We start from the raw sequence: 20,035 nt of genomic DNA, 5'->3' as shown, positions 1-20,035 counted from the left end.
AGAATACTGTTAAGCTTCATTGTAAAACCTTAGCAGGGTGGTTATCAACACCTCCAGTTTTCCAAAACCAGAATTCCAGTGCTTTTCTCCCTGAAGTCTACCCTTATTTCAGAGCAGTTGTTGCACTTTGGTTTTGGAGAGGTGCACCATGGAAGTCCTTGGATTTTCCTATTAGGCAGGGCCAGCAGTTCGAGGAGCTGGTGGGGAATGGGGACAGCCTAGCCCGACGGAAGGGGAAGGGAACCCGGGGTTTTAGAGGGGGTATACAACTTGGAATAAGGTTTTGAGGGTACAAATTTTGGTACAAACAGCATAACTTTCTTAACAGACAGGTTACAACTGGCATAACATTTTAAACAGCATAACTTTCCTAACAAATGACAGACTGTGTCAAAAATGGGAATTTCTTACATTTCATTCATTTCAGTTCAGTCATACCTATTTTAATTTCTTCTAAAGGATTTATGAATTATGACAGCTGGGGAGAGACTTTTAGAAGGGGGCATCTGGTTGCGTCTCTTCCAAGGAGTGTGTGGATGAGCCCTGTGAGACTCTGATGTGTTGGAGAGCTGCACATGGACTTGATGGCAGTGGGGGGAGCTGCAAAGCCACATTCACAGAAAGTCTCCGTGAAGGAGAGACTATTGATCTCACTGGTGAATCTGTGCATGGACATCAGTCTCTCTTCTGCAGTGCATTATCATAAATACATTAATCCTACTGATTATGTGCTCATGTTGGTAAGAGTTGGGATATTTAGATCACTTTATTAATATGAATACATCCTAATGGTCGCACATTGCCAATAGGGCAGTCCAGAAGAGAGAGTACAGTTATGCATGATAGTGCTAAATGCCTTTTTATGTACTCCAAGAACGGTTACAGGCCAGCGGATCTGGAAACAGACAGAGCTGGTGGAGTCTTTCGATGCACTGCTCTGAGCTTTGGATTGTTGTTCTTTGATGTTGGGAGATTAGCTGGCAAGCTTTTTTCATTGCAAAAGCATGTCAGAACAGCTTGCTGCTGAGGGATCCAGGCTTATGTGGTCTGAGGCAAACCCAGGGCCAGGCAGAGTCTGCTGGTTGAAGGAATCGGGGTTTCAGCAGTCACAGCTTTGCTGTTCAGCTGGAAGGAACTTTGGTGTTTGTACCTTGTGCACACAAGATTCGTGGTCACAGCTGAGAAGATTCAAGGTTTGTAGCTGTGGAAGTCCAGCAGAGCTGCTACTTTAGAGCTGCCCATGTGAGATTTGCATGCCAAATCGCTGTCAGCCTTCAAATGCAGCCAGTCAAGTGTACAAATCTCTCGGGCATCACTAGAAATCTCAGCCTGCAAGATTCCTGAGGTTGTTTCTGTCAGGGTTCCTGGGATGTGATGTCTCAGAGGGGAATGTGACCATACAGAGACACTGACATGTATCACAAGGAGAAGGAGTTTTCTGCCTCACCTGTAACATCATCGTTTTGTGATCCTTGTCACTCCTGCGGTGCAGGAGAAGCTGTGTGTGCCTTCTCAACCCTGGAGTCTTGTTCTCTTTGCAGCCCTCCAGCTCCTCTCAGTGGTTTCAGGAGACCTGGAGGTGGGCAAGGAAGGGAAACCTACTTTAGGGGCAGCAGAGGGGCAGGCCCTGAGCTCTGCTCTGTGTGACCAGAGACAGGACCCAGGGAATGGCTGGAGCTGTGTCAGCGAAGGGTTAGGGTGGGTATAAGGAAAGGTCCTTCCCCCAGAGGATGTCAGGCACTGAACAGGCTCCCCAGGGAATGGTCACAGCCCCAAGGCTGCCAGAGCTCCAGGAGTGTTTGGACAATGCTCTCAGGCACAGGGTGGGATTGTTGGGGTGTCTGTGCAGAGCCAGAGTTAGACCTTGATGCTTTGTGTGTCCCTTCCAGCTCAGGATATTCTGTGATTCTGTGGTAGCTGTAGCATACCTGTCTCTGGTTGGTGTCATAGGCTGCATCAGCACTTCTTCCCTGCTGAGGAAGGTGTGAGTTGTGAAGAGGATGAGGATGGAAGGGAATGATGGAATGTGATCAGTGGTACAGCACTCCTTATTAAGGGATTCTGCCAGGCTGCCTTCAGGAGGAGCTCCTGAACCTGGATGCTGGAGCTCTGCTCAGGGCAGGCTGTGGGCAGAGAGGCTAAACCAGCAGCTGGATGTGAGCAAACCCTGTTTGCCTTTGGGAGTGGGCACAGCACTGGTGGGAATTGGGAATATAAACCTATGTGTTGCACAGCTAATTGGCCAGTGGCCGAGTGGTCTCTCCAGGGTGAAGCATATTGTGCTCAGATATAGATTTCCTAATTTGTACTCTTCTGATGGCCAAGGAGAGAGCTGCAACCTGAAATTCATGACTTCTCTTGTTTTATGTCTAGTTTGGCTGAACCAGGATGATGGAAAACACGTGGTGTCAGTCTTTTGTAATTTGAATCCGGTGAAGTCTTGCTCTGAAAACCAGATGTGGAGAGAACATGCACACCTAGCAGCACATGGGTCTGTATGCTCCAGGCCCTTAAATCACTGTCTCTTCCTCCTGGAGGAACAATGAGGCTTCTAATTATAAATCCTGTACACTCACTTGTTTCCTTGCACTCTCTGCAGAGCCCTCTCTCTCCAGAGGCCTTAGGCTGAGAGGGGAGGCCATGGGATGAAATCCTGGTTTTGGCTTTTCTGGTGGTGAGCAAACTGGGAATTCAATTCTACCTCTCAATGATTATTTCTCCAGGTCAAAAAAGGTTTTTTTATAATCCCCAAGACCTGTCTGGCAATCAGATACAGACTTTTATAAAAACTCTTTTCAATGTATGCTGCATGTTGGTTATAAAACAAGCAAACTGTTCTGGCTCCTGGAATCCCGGTTCCTTCTTTAGTACTTCTTTCACTGTTTGGTTGAATCATAATGAAATCTACTGAAAAAACAAATAGTGTATTTTCCATTATAGCTACCATATGGCCTTACTGCTAATTTTTAATTAGCTGTGGGATGGTTGCATACACAGTTTATTTGGAGTAAGGAAGGAGACTGAGAACTGTATGAGGAGATGTCTGCATAGAGGCATGGTGTCATGTCTTATTTAGTGTCTTTAAATAGAAGAATGTGTAATCCTCAGAAAGTGTTGTTCCACAAGGTCTGTTTGGCAGATGCATGCATTTGTGCCATTAAACAGATGCAGACGCTTCTGTAATTTTAAAATAAAATACTTTTGTTTACTCTTTGGCTTGCCTAGTGCAGCAGATTGATCTGGAGGCTTTGTGGAATTGACAGGGTTTTCTTCAAAAACGATAGGAAAAAGTAACTGCTTGCATTTTCCACTCAACATTCTCCCATAGGAACAGGGTTATGAAATTGTACCTCAAGATTTCTGTTTGCCGCCTTCCCCCCACGTATGACTCCCAGTATTGTTACACTGAATTGGTTCCACTGGAAATTTAGGCATGGTAACACTACAGAATTTGGTCTGATAGGAATCTTGATGCTCTACTTAGAATTCTGAAGTTGCAAAAGAAGATCGAGTCCAATTTTTCCCCCAGCACTGCCAAGTTCATCCCTAAATCATGACCCCAGGTGTCCCATATACAAGTCTTGCAGGTACCTCCAGCAATGATGACCCCAACACTTCCCTGGGGAACCTGTTCAGGCTGTTGATAGCCCTTTCAGTGAAGACATTTTTCCTCATATCTAACCTGAACTTCCTCTGGCACAACCTGAGACCATTTCTTTGTTTCATCATTTGTCCCTGGGAGCAGGCCCTGACACCACACCTGTCAGTCCCCTCCTGTCAGGGGGTTGTGCAGAGCCAGAAAGTCCCCCCTGAACCTCCTTTTCTCCAGGCTGAGACCCCCTCAGCTGCTCCTGGTGTTTGAGACCCTTCTCTGGACATACTCATTATCTTTTCTGCCATGAGGGCAAAACTGATTCCAGGATTTGATCTGCTCCCTGTCCTTGTCTTCCAGCTCAGAGGCTGGGTACAAGAAGAACAATCAGACTGACTGCTAAAGACTAAGGCAGAGAAGGCATTAAGTACCTCTGCCTTTTTCCTCAGCCTTTTTCATTATGTGTCCCCATTGCATCCAATAGAAGGTGGAGATTTTTGTTAGCACTCCTTTTGCTGCTAATGCATTTGTAGAAATATTTTTTATTGTCCTTTATAGCAGTAGCCAGATTAAGTTCTAGTTGGGCTTGAACCCCCTTAATTTTCTCTTTGCATAACCTGGTGCCATCCTTGTAGTCATCCTAAACTATAAATTCTTTTCCTGAAGAATGTCCAGCCTTCCTGGACCGCTTTGCCCTTCAGAGCTGCCTGTCAAGAGGCTCTATCCCCCTATGAGACAGATATATCCCATCTGTTGCCACAGGGTTTTGTGCCATGCAAACTGGTCCATGATCAAAAAACCCCAAAATTCAAGACCCTAACCAGACTTGGAGCCAGGTATTGATCTCCTGGTTCTTCCTGCTACTTCCCTCACGGTTCTCTGCAACTGGAAGGATAGGTAATTAAATTGGGTAATTGAATAACCTTGTGTAATGGAGACTTATCATTAGGAAACTGGATTATAATTGTGTCCAGGATGTGATGCTGCAGAATGGCCCTGCTGTGCAGGAGCAAACCAGATGTGCTGCCTGTAAAGCAGATCTGATGCTGTCTACCACACAAACTGTGGTTGGGTTTTGTTTTTGCATGTGGAAGGGAAGAAACAGCTGTTCCTGACCTAACCTAATGCAGCAACAGTCCAGCTTCAACCTGAATTTTTATGTCCTTCCAAGGAAGGTTTCTCTGATCATGTTTTCTTAGTTTCTGAGTTTTACTCTGAGTTTTTTGAGAGTCCTTTGTCAGGGAAAGAGACAGGTGGTAAAGGGAAAATGAGAGGGACTGGGCTTAGTGTCCTCACTCTGCTGTATAGTTGAGTGAGAAAGTTGTATATTTGTTTCCTTCTGGTAAAAGAAATTGTAACTTTTAGTGAGGCACTTTTCTTCCTGTAAATGGCATTAGGTGTAGGGGCCAAACTATCTAGAATCTTGGTGGAAGGCATCCTCAGTGGAGTCCTTCATTTGCTGTTGATCCAGTGTTTGGTAAGAGGTTTCTCCTAAGACTGCAGACACAATTTGGGACTATCTGAGCTGCGGAATTTCACTTTTGTGCTGAATGCAGAGGAGATGGGCATCATTGTTTCAGGGGGTTGGGTGGTTTAGCATGTTGCAGCATAGCTGGCCAGATGATTCTGTTTGGGGAATGTGAAAGATTCCATATCCATTGCAGTCATGGACAGAGTAAGAACAGGTGCAAGAAGAGGAGGGAAGACATTGTGATGGCTACACCTGTATTGCATAGGCTCTTTGTCCCATGTCTTGGGATGTGTCCTGGTCCCTGGTTTGGGACTGACCTGTAACTGAACTTGAAAACCTTGAAAGTCTTTAAGATGCCCAGCACCACTGAGGCACCACTTTTTCTAGCTCACAGGGCCTGGTGTACAAAGGCTTTGAAAGGGACCACAGAAAGCCAAAAATGCAAATCCTGCAAAACTTTGGTGTGCTAAGTGAATGAATAAAAACAGCAGCAGGTCTTTTTGATACTTTGTGAAATGTGATGTTTTCTTGTTTTCGTTTGATTCTTTGGCTGACTTTGTTTCATGGTTGCATTTTGATATCCCTTGAGGGCTGTGCTTGGGAGACTGGACTGGAAAGTCAGTTGAAGGGCTCCACCCTTTCTACATGGTCTTCAGCAGCTCCATTAGGAAATACTTGGGCTATTTCTTACTTAAACCTGGCAGAGTTAAACATCTAAATGCTTTTATGGCAGCCACTGTACCTTCCCTTCGTGGACTGGCTTTTATCTGGCTGTGGGCTCTGAGTTCCAGGCTTTTGCTGTGAGGTTTGTAGTAGTTTTCCCTGAAGTGCTTGTCTTCACAGGCTCCTCTGGTGCTCAAAGCAACAAGTAAAATTATTTCCCCCATATGACATGTCTGGAAACCACTGAGAAAAACTCCCTTATATTTTGTAGGATTTACTTACACAGATCTTTCATCCCAGTTTTAATACACTGCTTTACTGCCCTGAGTGCAGGTAGGACACAATAACGGTAGAACTGGGCATGAGCAACCTCGGGATATGGTACACCGAAAACTGTGTGTTGAGTGTTTAGGGTCAAGCTTCTAGTTTGGAGCATGGCCTGTCCCTCCACTGGTCCTCTGGTATTTATTAGCAAGCTCTCAATGTGTGTGTTGCAAGTAGAGTTGCTGCACGTAAGTGTTTTTCAGGGTTTTTCTTGTCTTTCTGAGTGACATTTGGGCAACTGCAGCAATGGGGCACGTGCAGTTTTTGTGGTCTGCAGAACCATTTATCATGGCTTGTTCTTCCTGTAGAATGATGTTGCATGAGCACAATAGTGGTGGTTTGTTTTTTTTTTTTTTTTTTAAAGTGCAAGTCATATCTGTAGCCTTCTTTCCATTCCCCTGGAGTTTGGCTGTCGAGCTCTGTCCTGCCACCTGCAGAAGGACAGAGCCTTGCTGCTGCTGCTCACCTGCCATCAGTGCCTTCAGAAGTGAGTTTGTTACTCTGTACTTCTCTTGACGTGCCCAGAAGAACAAGCAGGATAAAATGTTCACGTATTTGCACTGTAGATTACTTTGTGGTGGTGGTGGCCTTTTTCATCCCTCTGTGCAAAGGATATGGGGAGAGCAGGAAGCTGAGGCAGGTGAAACTGGCTTGGTGGATAACTAAGGGGGCTTCATCAATGTACCTACCTACCAATGAAGTGCCAAACCATGTGGAGGAGGTGGAAGAAAGCTGGTGGAGGAATGGAAAGCTAGTCATTTGTAAAATGTGCTAGCCTGAGCTGCAGTAGTGACTTTTCTTGAAGCTGAGTGTTCTGCTTGATAAAATTTGCAGGGTTAAATGTGTGTGTGGGATCCAGAGGTAGAGCTTGTAGGAGGCTGTAAACTGAAGTGCTGTTTTCTCCCAGACTTCTTCATGGTGCAGAAGACAAGAGTTGAATGAATGGGTTGGGTGTCTCTATTGCAGAATAGTGCTGTTAGCTCTGCTTCTGACAGCTTCTGCTGTCTCTCTCTCGGTGGTTTGCTTTCACTGGACCCATTAAATATGGATACCCTAAGCAGTGAGTTGATTCTGGTTTCTGAAGTTGCTTTTGGCTAAAGGAGCCTTGTTGGTGCTTGGCATCTTGTGGAAATCAACCTGCTTCATTTGGTACCTTGGGCTGAGTTCCTAGATGAGAAGGAGCTGTTCCTTCATCTGCTTGTGCCCATCAGCTTTGGTTGTAGGAGTACACCAAAGCCTGAGAACATTAAGGACTTCCTAAGAGAACACAGCATTTCATGGAGAATTGATGGCAGTAAATATAAAATGCCTTGACTGTTTTCTACTGGGAGTGGACACAAATCCAAAAATCTTCTTCAGTCCTTTCCTTACCAGACTTTGTCTTTCCCTCTGCTCTCATATGTCAGATTTGACTCCATATCCCTCTTTCTGCCAAAAGTTGTTCTGGTGCTCAGGAGTGTCGTTGGGAGAACATAACTCTCCATCATTACTTCATGGGGAGAAATGACCCTTTCTGTGTTGGGAGGGAATTATACCTGGGGGGAGGCTGAAAGAGTACATTTTCCCCATTTTCAAGTAGAACTCTTGTGCAGAGAAAGGAGTGAAGTTTTCCCTGGCTGCTTATAGGGTTCTCTTAAGCTTCAGTTCTTGCCTGGCTTTTCCCAGTCAAAAAACTTGGAGATTGAAGCAATCTATTCAGGACAAATCAAGTGCATGGTTTGGAGTGTACAAGTTGTCTGCTCTGTATCCTTGAGGATGTCCATTTATTATCTTTTTAAGTGTAACTTTACAAATGTTTTAAAACACCATTCTTGTCCACACTGGTATTTCTGCTGTCTGGGGCTGGAGTGTTTTGTTGTTGTTGTTTTGTTTGTTCGTTTGAGGTTTTGTTTGGCTCTTTTAATTAATTTTGCCCAGCATTAATGTTTGTGTGTCTACACAGTGAAAATTAACTTTATTTTTTTTCCCTTTCTTATCTGGCTAGTTCTTAAACACAGAGTTTCCCCACTCTGTGACATAATGTGGCTTCTAGAACCAGTAATGCCCGCAAAAAGGAAGGAATAATTGGCAGGTGGGGCTCACGATGAAGTCTGAGTGCCTCTTTGCCACAGTGGATCCCTGCCTGATGAAGAGAGCAACGTAACACCACCAAAAAAATGGAAATCCTCTTTTCACAGACACCCCCCAGAGAAACTCCCTAGAAAGATAAGAACATTCTTATTTGTGAAAATACAAAAGCAGTATTTCACCCTTGCAAACAAAACAAAGCCCAAACTTCTTATAAGCATTTCCAGCTGGCTCAAGTGTTGAATATACTGTTACTGTGCTAGATATGTGTTTTACCATTGGCAAAAATAAAGGGGAGATCTTTGTTCTGGCAGTCACAGAGTCACAGTCACTTACCTATGTAAATTTTAACATATCTGTTTAGGCAAGTATGGCCTGATCTTTGCAACTAAACCAAAAGTGTTAATACAGCCCTTTTCTAAAAGTTGCGTTTGGCTTTGCTTTTCCCTTTTCTTTTACACCTTTCCATTTCTTTATGTACTGGAGTCTGGCTGTTGTGAGTGCCTTGCCTGCTGAGGCATATAAATAATACGCTTTATTACTGTAGTTCTGCTTTGAATGCAGTCCCTTGATTCGGTGCCTTTATGTGGATTTGGTCAAGTCTTTGCCTTTGATGTGCCTGGGATTATTAATTCTCTGTTATAGTTAATGGCCACTTTGTTTTTCTCCCGCAGTCCCTATGAAAAGATCTCAGGCCCTTTTGTAAATGTGCAGTGATCTGTAATCTGAGCTCTGTGTGGTTTGTCTGTAGAATAGAGTGCAGTGTAGCAGCATCTTTGGGCCTGGTTCTGAAACCTTTCAGTTTATCAGCTTTTCGTAGAAAAATGGGAGATTTAGCAAAGCTGCCTTTTGTTAAATGGGCCTAGAAAGCTTGTGGTTTCGAAGAGAACTTTTTGTAAGAGTTCTAGCTGTCAGATGGAAAGTGAGTTGTGGGCATGGCTGCCTGTGTTAGTCTGTGATGGGGAGAGGAGCAAGTCAAGAGGCTGGCACTGCAGAGGCTTCAGGGACTTGTTGCCCTCTGATCTGACCTCTCCCATGGAAAGCAGGAGCTCTGGCTGATACTTGACCTTTTGTGCAAGGGTTTGCTGCTTAACCAGGGGGATCTGCCCTGTATCCACATTCTCTAAGATATGAGTGAATGGGAGTTGTGTCACTGCTCTGAAAGGGCTAAGAATGGTCTTGAATATGGGCTTCTATTTTGCTTTCTATTTTTTCTATCTTGCACGTGGTGATCTGGACTATAAGGATATGAATGCAGGCAGGTGAGTCACTGTCTGAAAAAGTGCAGCTGGTCACAGTTTTGTCTCTGGTGAGAAGAAGGAAACTGGGGAAGCAATGAGAGTTTGGGGGCAGGAAGGGGGTTTCTTGTGCATTTTGAGGTGGGTGTTGCACGTTTGCTGTTTGTGTGCTGCTCCCGGCAGAGAGGACAAAATTACCTGAAAGAATCATCTGCAGTGGAGCCAAGGGCATCAAAGCAGCCTGAGAGCTTCCAAAGTTAGGATTGAATCATGAGATGGAAATGCATAATGTAAAAGTTGTGGTCAGGCAGCACTGCTGAGCCAGCTGGGCTGAATGGGCTGAATGCAAAGGAAAGCACAGGAACCCCGGGATCAGTGTCACAACAGCTGCTGCTTTCTGTGAGGTGGGATTCAGCCTTGCAGTCAGAAATAACCAGAGCTAAAATTAAGTAGCATTTTCCATCTGTTTTTGTAAGATGCACTGGCTTGTGGTTAGTTTTTTTAATAACAAGGCTGTGAATGGCAAAGACTGAAGTGACCTGTGCTGTTGTTGATGCCTTTTAAAATGACACTGAAATTAAGAGTGAAGGTAGAAAGCTGTCGATATCAGTTTACTCTTCCTTTTGAAAAGGAGAGAGGTGGGACATCTTTTTATAGTGTTCCTGCTGACTTTAAAGGCTATCTCCTGGCTTTTGAGAAATCCTTGACAGCTCTGGTGGCACTTCCAACTTTCTGCAGCTAATTGCTAGTGCTGTGTGCAGTTTACCTGTAATGTGACAGCCTGCCTGGCTCACAGCTGTAGTGCTGTATTCCCTGTGTGTGTGATCTGCTCATTCTGTTAATTGGTTTGAAAGGCCAGCACAGCTTCCAATGTGACTTAATCATGTTGACTGCTAACACTGCCAGGAGATTGTCAAAATATTGCAGGGCTGCCAGGAACCCTTGGTGTTTTCCTGGGGACCAGTAGAGAAGTGACCTTTTACATGAGAATTTAAATTTCCAGTTTAGGGTTTCTGCTGAAAGCCAGCCTGGACTAAGCCATGCTCCTTCAGCCTGTTCTCTATGTCCTATGCCTTCCTGCTTTCCCCTGCTGCAGGTTTGCTGTGACTGGCCTCTGAAATGGAATCAGGTGCTTTCACACCAGCATCGAGTAGGGGGCAAAAGACATGTGCCATCACCTCAGGGGAAGCTGTTCCCTGTGGGAAGGGAAAAAGAAGGAGCCCTGTGGCTGGGCAGGCAAGGAGCAGTAATATCTCATGTGGGACCTACCATGACTATAACTTGTGCAAGCACAGCTCTGCTCTGCCAGTCAGTGCCTTTTGCATGGACAGCTCTGGTATAAACCTCACAGCAAAGCCATTGCTGCTGGTACAAAGCTGAGAAGGCTGGCACTTGCCAAACTTTTAATATCCATAATCTTTTACAGTACCTTTGGGTTTGTGAAGGCATGGGCTGAAAGCCATTCTTTGTTGTAAATTCGCATTAAAATACCTATTAGGTTCTCAGAAATGTACGTGTTGCTCCATCCTGATTATTAAGTACCTCTATCTGCTTCTTTGTGGGTTCTCTTTTCTTTCCAGCATTGTGGCTCCGTTTCCTGTTCCTGTTTCTTTGTTCAGCAGTGATAGTGGACACTGGGGGCAGTGAACAGGGAAAAAGTCCTCAGAATTGTTCTAGCACAGCATGAGAGGCTTCTGGAGTGCTGCAGGTGTGGGGAATGCCCTGGAAAATCCGTGTTTCTGAGTGCAGGTGCCTCTGTGACCCTGCGTGTCCCTTGGGCTAGGCTGTGGAAACCCAGCTATGCCTTCACCAGCAGGTGCAGGTGACTTTCTTGGGAAGCTCCAGGCACAGAAAACACCATCCCTGAGGTGCCTGCCCTTAGGCAGCCGGGGTGGGCCAAGGCAGGCTCTCCTGGGACACGGAGGGATTCCTGGCTGGGCCCACGGCCAAGTGCTGCGTCCTCCCTCCGGGCCCCCGGCAGCTGGGAGCTGATCTTAGTCCCTGCTCCCGTGTCACCGTGCCCAAATTAGGGGGTTTGGCAGTCTGGAGGTGGCAGTGCCTTATCCAGTCGCTGCCACTCTGTCAGACACCCCATGGGCTTTGTCTGTGACCTGTCCTTGCTGCTGGGCCGGGATGGCCGGACTGCTGTGCAGGAGGCGCAAAAAGGGAGGTAGGAAACGCTTCCTTTGTGGCAGCAATCTCTTCATGAGGACCTGCAGTGCCGAGCTCTCCCTGGGAGACAGCTTTGGGAAGCTTTCTGCTGGCAGGACCTTGCTTTGCTGGCAGAGGTGGGAGAGGGTGTTTTGGTCCCACGGGATCTGGCACGGCTGCACACGGTCTGAAGACAAGCATGAAGGTTTCATGTGGCTCTTAGTGTCATCAGGGGTGGGGGCTTAATACACAAATTTGCATTAATTTCATTTAAAAAATTGCATTGTTTTCTTCCATTCTAGTAAACTGCTCGGAAACAAGGTATTTTTTGTTAGGAAGAGTAGAAATAATTTTTATATTAAAATAAAAGTGTAAGCGCATCACCGTATTTGAATTTTTTGGCACAAATCTAGTTTAGCTTCATTTAGAAGTATTCTGGCTTGAAATGTGTGCATCATTTTTTTCATATACATTGTGCCATGCATTCACTGCCCAGAAGGACTTAGCAGCTCTGCTCTGCATTTGCAGAGCACTGGGAACAGTGATGCCCTGAACTTACTGAACGGTTGGCATTCCCAGAATGACAGCACTGCTCTGATAATGAAGAGTGCTTCATCTAGAAATAAGGCTGGTAGTTCCTAAATAAGTCTGACTTAATTGAAGTTTAGGTATTTGTAGTCCTAGCAGGGTTTTAAAAATGAAGCTTCAGTTTCCACATGCATTGTCTTGTGCCTCCTGGTGGCATCACAATGTAGGAGTTGTTGGGGTGAGAAAGGTCTAGTTGGGAATAATGCAAACAGGCCTGGGTAAAGCACATCGTTAGAGCTGGGTTGATCTGATGTATGAAGCCGCCTTGCTTCCTGACTTTTTTGTTTGTGGACTTTTTCAAGAAAATGAGAAGGAATGCTGAAAAGGGGAACTTGAGAATTTCTTTACCAGCATCTTTATTCAGGAGGTCAAATCTCAGCCTGAGGGCATTGCGTTCTGTTTGGAGTCAGGAACCATGGGGCATAAACCATCAGGTCTCAAAATACCAGAGTATCTTGCTTGCACTCCATAATGAGGACTTCAGTGGTGGTCAGTACCATGCTGTGAACCAGAATTAAGTAACCTCTTGGGACTTCAATTAAGAAAAGTGAGAACCTTGTTTTAAGCACCTGTTTCATTTTTCTGTGAGGGAAGAAGTGGAGATTGCAGCGTGTTCTTCCTCCCTGTCCCCTCCTCTGTGGCAGTAGGATCTGTCTTTTCCACCTCTATGAGGCAGGAAAACAGCAAGTCCTGATGCAGGATTTGTAACCTTCACAGACTTCATGCTAATGTCAAGCCTGTGGTATGTTTTTCCAGTGGGAAAGGGGCATAATGACTGCTCCTGAAGGGGAGAGCTTGCAGGGGTGCTGTGACCATTATTTAACTGTTCCTCCTTTTCTTTCCTGAGAAAAGTTTCCCTAGCAAGCTTTATTTATTGGAAGTCCTTGCTTTTCCCTGAAAAGAGTGTGGTACCCCTCCCAAAGGAGACTGCACTACCACAAATGCTGCCACAAGTCATTTTAGTTCATGCTTGCACAGAACTGTCACTGAAAATATGGGGCTGTTGTGGTTTCATGCCTTGTAATTGATGTCATCTGAGTTTAAGGGGAGATATGCCTTGGAGAGTGGGAAAGTGTTGCAGCAGTGCTGGTGCTTTTTTTACTGACAAGCTCTGTGAAAATACTGAAGAACTATTCAGTGTTTGTCCTCAATTTTAGTTCCTTCCTAATGGCAGGATGTTGGGAAGTATTTTAACATCCATTTTATTTATGAAGTGTGCTTTGCTGAGCTTCCTAATGTGAGTTGTAAGTTTAGGACAGCTTGTAGTAAAAAAATTCAGATTTGTGTTCACCAGATCACGGCACATCTATTTTATCAAGTGGCAGCACTGGAATTAAATATATTTTCATCTTTATTTGGTAGGTCTCCCTGGCATTCTCTGAGGATTTAAGGCCAGTAGCAAGAGGCATGTTCTGCAGCTGGAAAGGGTGGTGATGAGTGATGGTCATGCTGTCAGAAAAGGGGTTTATTTTTACAGTTTGATGTCTGCTCTAGGCTGGGGCCATCCTGCAGGCAAAGCTCACACCCCTTCCTTTTGGGGAAACAAGCACTCTGAACTTGTTCTTACCACAGAATTTGGTTTCTTGCTAAAAGTTTCCAGCCACTTCTGTGGTAGCTCTGTTTAATAGGAAGCTATAAAAGGATGTTACTTCCATTTTATTTTCCACTGTGGCTGCAGTTCTTCATGCCATAAACTGTGGTCCTGTTCTGAAATGTATCTACCAGATGTTGTCTGTTATTATGAACACCATCCCCAACCCCTCCATATACACCAACTTGGCATTTATTACATTCTTTCTGTTTTTTTTTTTTTTTTTTTTTTTTTTTCTTTCATCTCTCCAGTGAGTGACCTCCAAGAAGAAGGCAAAAATGCCATCAATGCACCAATGAACCCAAGTGCTGTGGACATCCATCCAGAAGACACACTATTAGGTAAAGTTTTCTTGCTGCAGAGATGGTCTGTGAAGGGGGCCACTGTGCCCCCACATCATTTCCTCACTGCTGAATGTAGATTTCCCAGTTGGAACGGGAGGATTGGAAGTGACAATTGAAAAAGGTTACATATTACTTGTAGACTAGAAACTAAAAAAGCTAAATGAAGAGCAGTGCCAAGCGAGGTAGTTTATGGACTCTCTCTCCCATGTCCATCCTGAGTCCCTACAAGAGAAATAATAATTTAATAGCAAGAAGTGTTAAAGCCTGTTGAAATAAACCACTTTTATCTTTCCTGGCCACGTGTCTTTTAATCGGTGGAATTAGTTGAAGCAAGCTAATTATAAAACAGTAAATTTGACATCAGGACAAATCATGAAATAGTAAATTAAAAGCAGAAAGTGTTAGTCATTTGCATTTTCTGATTAGGAGAGTAGTAGGAAATGCAAAGTAGTTTTTTACTAAGATGTAAGCAGAGTGTTGGTAGTTCTGTGTTGGTATGTCTGGACCAGGAGTGTCTCCAGTGATTTCTTCTGGATACCAGTAAAGCTGGGTATGTCCTTAGGACTGCTGCTGAAGGCCTGTCCTGAAAACATATGATCACCAGTAAATGTTAAACTGAGTTCTGTGGTAAATCATGTTCTGTTATGGGTCAAGTCCTGTTCAGGGTTAGTGTTTTGGGTGTGTGTTGGGTGTCACTTCCTTATGATGGACTGCCTGACTCACCCTAGACTGTAATGAGGAAGTAAAGAAACGGGGGAAAAAGGCAGCAAAATAATTAATGTTTTTTTTTCATTGGTTTGTGGAAAATTCTCAAGTGTGTTTAGGTAGCACAGTCTTATTTTTTCAATAGAAGTGAAGAGCCCTGGAAAATAGTGACCCCAAATGTGTGGGTGAGGTCTAAGGTAACCAGTTAGACACTGATTACTAAATACTGTGTGATCAGTCTCATGTCCATTATGTGTCATGTTTCCCATCTGACAGCAGTGAAATTTGGCACTGCAGGGAAGTCACTGTAGGCTGGTCACTGCCAGGTTTTAAAGGGTTCAGCTGAGCAGTGTGACAATGGCCTGAGCAATGGTGATACCAAAACCCCTCCTTTGTTGTCCTGATAGAAAGAAAGAATTGAAAACCCAATAGGAAAATAGGATTGCATATGGCTTAGCTTCTGGCCATTCGAGAGCACTTCTTACACATCTCATCAGCAGAAGAAATACAAGACTTTATCTTGTGATATAGTGAAATCTGATTTATATTCTTCCCCCATGCACCAGCACACCTGATGCAAAGTGGGGTAATTTTATTTCATCAGCCTAATCAAAGGTTGAGGAGTTCCTGCACTCAGGAGCACATGTGAGACCAAGTTTTGGGGAACCAGAGGGTGGAGGCACAAACTCTGAGCCCAAATTTCAGCAGTTGCACTGAGTGTAGTTCATTAAGCTCGATGTATTCTTCCAGGTGCTGTGATTTGGGACAAGTGTTTTCAAATAGAAGTTAAATTCAAACTGAGGAGAACGATAAAAGTAGTTCACTGTGGGTTTTGGTGTGTTACTGTGAATGTCCCCACATGAGGACAGGGATTTTTCTGAAGCATTCTGCATAGGTCAGGGGAGACAGCCCTGGTTTAGGGAAGTGGGGCTGTGCTGTCTTTCTGTGTGCCTCTAAAATTGCCTGACTCTTGGATCATCGGACATCCCCTGGCTGAGAGGATGAGTAGGCACTGCCATTTCTGCATCAGCTGACCCTTTATGGTGTGGGGTTGTTGCAGTGCACAACTGAAGTGGGTCTCACTAAGGTTTCCCCTCTTGCTTGAACAGAGGAGAATGAGGAGCGCACTATGATTGATCCGAACTCAAAAGAAGACCCCAAGTTCAAGGAACTGATCAAGGTAGGAAATCAGTGTTTTGTCCTTCTTCAAACCTTTTACTAGTGAGCTGGAGTAATTCGCAAGCTGGTCACCCCAAGAACACAGTTAAGGAATGGCAACTTGTTACTGGATTGTAGCTGTGGAAACTGAGATGAAGATTAGCAATAAGGTAAGGCTGAAAGCAACAGTGAGAGGGGCAATGAAAGGCTGAATGTCAGGGTGCTCATGGAGTTATGGAGCAAAGCTCCACTGTCCTTTTCTATCCTTGTGATTATCACAGCAAGGGTCAGTTCTTGGCTTGAGTCTGCAATCCCTGCACACAAAATGTAGGTACCTTCTGTTTGTGAAAGCTAGGGAGAAACTTTTCAAAGCATTAGTGAGGTTTCAGGAGAAGACAGAGTAGGACTGAAATGTTAAGGGACAAGAAGGGACCTCATGTGTCATGGGAAAGTTGGAACTGAGATTCTTCTTGCTCTACATTCTAGCCTCAGTTTATCTGTGTGCTGGGTCAGGGACAGGTAGTTCTGAGTCTGTCTCATCACTGGACGCACCTGCCCGAGGTGTTGAGGTGTGCCCAGATGTGCTGGTGTTAAATAAGACTTCCTGACTCAGCAGTGCCCATAGTTCCTGTCTGGCATGACAGAGGACTTGCTCTGGAAGGATTTGTGTTTAGGAGAACCTTTTCTATACAGAAAGTTTTTTGGGTTAGCAGGATACAAGCTTGAGCATGAAGAGGAGGGATGGCGAGCCTGAACGAGTATAATCTCTTTCAAAAAGGTGCTTGTGCTGGTGTTACACTTCCCACTACACTTTCCCTTAATTTCGTTAAAATAATTGTAAAAATAATGTCTGTTGGAAATGACAGTACAGCTATATCTGTGTGGCTATGAAAACTTTGGATAGTGCATACCTTCTCCTGAGGGAGGGCTGAGCTTGGACATATATCCTGCTGGAAACCTGATGCACCCTGTCTGCTTCCTCAGAGTAAATTGCTTCAGCAAATGTTTGAGCACACTGCTCACCTGGTACATCTTTATAACAAGCCCGGTGATCTGTTATTACCACTGCAATAATGTGTTCAGCATCACAAAAACACATCAGAGTTAGCAGGGAGCTGTGCTCAAATTTCTGTCATTTTAATTCACTGGGAGTACATTGTGGTTTTAAATTAAATGACTGCTTGTTCTTTCCTTGTCAGTACCTAAATCCATCAGTTCTCTCAAAGGTGCAGTGGTCTTGCATCACCCTCTCAGAATGCAATGTGGTTTCTGTGCTAGTGGAGCAGTGATATTATCAGCTGAACCAGAGTCCTTGCAGTGGAGGAACCAGATGCACTCTGTGATTCAGGAGACTTGATACAGAAACCACAACTGCTCTTAAATTGTGAGTTTTCCTGCTGAGTTTAATACAAGTTTGAGTCTTACCCAGATGCTGTAGTCCAGCAAGGTTATATTTTTTCAGATTAAAAACCTGAAAGCCTCCAGGAAGAATGAAAACTGGGCCCAGAACAGTGCTTGAGGATAATGTTTGAGTGCATTGCAGAATCAGGTTCAGGGTCACTAGGCCAGTTCACACTTGCACAGGGAGAGAGGTTCCAATGGAACAGGATAACCTGGTGCAGGGAGCAGCATGGATTGTTTCCTTGGGATCATCCTCAAAGGAGAGATGTGTTCTGTAGAGTGCCTGTGTAATTTGGGTAATTGCTAATTACTTGCATACCTCTCAGCAGTTAGAGTTTTTTACAGAGATTCAGCAGCACTGGTGTGAATTCACACTGTGTTGGTGTGAATCTGTAAGCTAGGGAGAGGTTTGAATTATGCTGGAAAACTTACTTTATACTACAGAGTTTGGATTTAAAAAAAAAAAAAAAAGGGGAGAGGGTAATTTATTCCTTATTTTCTGTTCTTTGGTGGTTAATGGCATGTTCCAAAGCACAGCTTCTCATCAGTGCTGGATGGGAATTGCTGTGCTCTAGAAACCCAGCCAGCAGAAGTGTTTGCCCCACAGAGCCTAAAAGGAAAGCTCTCCATGGACTAGTGAGGAGTGGGAACTGGAATAGGTGGAGGTTTTTATTGTTCCAAGTGACTCCTACTCTCCCTTTCCCCTCAGAGAGGAATGTGCCAAGAGCAGCAGCAGATCCTTGTGCCTTTTCAAAGCTGGCAGTGAGGCCAAATTTGACTGAGGCCGGCCCAGATCTCTTTCAGCACCAGAGTTAGAGGTGCCAAGGTTTGCCATCACTGAGTTTCTGTCCTGCCTGTCACATGCAGTGGGATAAATGGATCTCAGTGCAAAGAAGCAGCAGAAATAGCTGCTGCTGACTCTGCTTTAGTACCTCTTTGTCTCCACCAAATGTTGGTTTAATTTCTGCTAACCTCATGCCATAGGAATTATGTGCATTGTGGATTAGGCATTTGGAAGTGATTTTGACAGGGCCTTCGTAACTCTAGAGGGACAGACTCTACAGCGTTGTGGTAATACTGAGACCAGCAGATGAAAAACACAATGAAAAGCCTCATTCCTCTCTCTTAGTGAATCAAATATACAGAGAATCTTCTAGTTGAAGGCTTCTTAGTTGGGGATGTGAAAATACCTGTTTTAAATCTTCTTTCACATATGAAAAACATTATGCCTGAAAGTGTTGTTTATCACCATGGACAGTTTTCTAAAAATAGTCACAATTTGTCAGTGTGAAGTGTTCAGCAAAGTTCCCTCTCTGGCCAGCAGCTTTTTTAAACTCACTTCATTTGCACTCTATGTATTGAAAATTTAGTACATGGCTGAACAGATCTAAAGCTAAAAATTCAGATCAGGGAAAGAGGGATGAGTTAGATTTGGTTATGTTTGTGTGTATAAATATTGCATTCACAAAATGCTCTATTTCTAGTGTCTGAAATATGTGAGCGTCTTTTACTTATTGTCCAATATTTGCCCATTTTCTGTATTTCAGTAGGAAAAGTGTAAAAAAGAGCTTCTGGTAATTGAATGCAAAATTTTAGAATTTCTTTCCTTGCAAGAATTTGATCCTGTCTGAAAGTGTCTTGACCACAGGCAGCAAGCCACAGTTGTAAGGTGGCTTTCCTCCCTGCAAAGCTTTCTGTAAGATTGGCTTAAAGCTGCAACAACTTCTAGCTCTAAAAGACTCATCTAAACTTTATCTACAGATCCAAACACTGCTGCTTTAGACACAGCCTGAAAAGAGTAAACGTTCGTATTTGTACTAAAACATTCACTGTCCTGGAAGATACTGACTTTTCCCATGTCTGGTTTTATGGCTTTTTTAGATTTACTGAGGTGAAGAGAGAACCAAAATGAGGCCACTGTCCTTTGGTGTGTGGTTTGTCACCTGTGACCAGATCAAACCAAGCTCCCTAAAAGCTCTGTGATCTGCTTTTGGCAACAAGAAGCCTTCCCCTTGGTTACAGGATGCTAGGACTTTGTGCTTAGCCACGAGGCCTGAATATGAATTTTTGCTAATAACTTTCATGGTCAACCCTGAAGCCAGTTTCATACCTTTGATCTCTGCTTCCTAATCCCCCAGAAGCTGAGAGGAAGTGGGTCATTGAAGCCAAGGTTTTCTTTCTGTGCTGTTTTTGGTGGCTGGGCTTCCTGTTTTCCCATTGTGACAGATTTGTTCTTGTATTTTGTGTTGTTTTACGTTTTTTCCACTACTGTACAATGGTGTCTGTGGGGTCCTTATGCCCTTGAACTCTGAACTTTTACAGCTAGAAGTGCACATGCCTGAGCATTTGGCCCAGTTCAAAAGTGTCTTAGATGGGTGCAGATATATATGAAATGTCAGGCATGGTTGTGAGGAATATCATATTAAATGTTGATCAGAAAATCATATTAAATTTTTAAAACCACACTACTATTCCCAAATATTATAGAAGGCTATAGAAAAGCAGCTTTTTAGGAGCCCAAAATGTAGGATTGAGTTGCAGTTGTGTGAGGTGCTGGCACAGGAAAGGAGGAATGGGTAGAGGAGTGTGAGACCAGACACATCGAGGTTAAGCATCTTTTCATGTAGAGGAAAAGCTCTTGTCTGCTTCCCACCAAGCACCAACATGCCTGTGTCAGGCTGCTAAAATTCTGAGACATTCAAATTGCTGAATATTTTGTGCTTCTGCATTTTTATGAAGGAG

At 44.2% G+C, this 20,035-nt stretch overlaps 1 protein-coding gene across 3 annotated transcripts in view; it reads left to right on the top strand.

Moving 5' to 3' along the window:
* Positions 1-20,035, top strand: part of PARVB (parvin beta) — a 52,625-nt gene that overhangs the window by 5,176 nt on the left and 27,414 nt on the right. The window contains exons 1-3 of one of the 3 annotated variants that reach the window (XM_066319593.1): positions 6,407-6,537; positions 13,937-14,026; positions 15,844-15,914. In XM_066319593.1, the coding sequence (XP_066175690.1) occupies position 6,537; positions 13,937-14,026; positions 15,844-15,914 (162 nt within the window). In that variant the 5' untranslated portion in view covers positions 6,407-6,536. Of the gene's footprint in view, positions 1-6,406; positions 6,538-11,425; positions 11,526-13,936; positions 14,027-15,843; positions 15,915-20,035 lie in introns of those variants that run through there. The other 2 variants (XM_066319592.1, XM_066319591.1) reach the window with 2 other exon arrangements.

This window comes from Sylvia atricapilla, chromosome 5 (genome assembly GCF_009819655.1).
Source record: "Sylvia atricapilla isolate bSylAtr1 chromosome 5, bSylAtr1.pri, whole genome shotgun sequence".
In the NCBI taxonomy this organism is placed as follows: domain Eukaryota; kingdom Metazoa; phylum Chordata; class Aves; order Passeriformes; family Sylviidae; genus Sylvia; species Sylvia atricapilla.
This window is presented reverse-complemented; position numbering and strand designations above follow the sequence as displayed.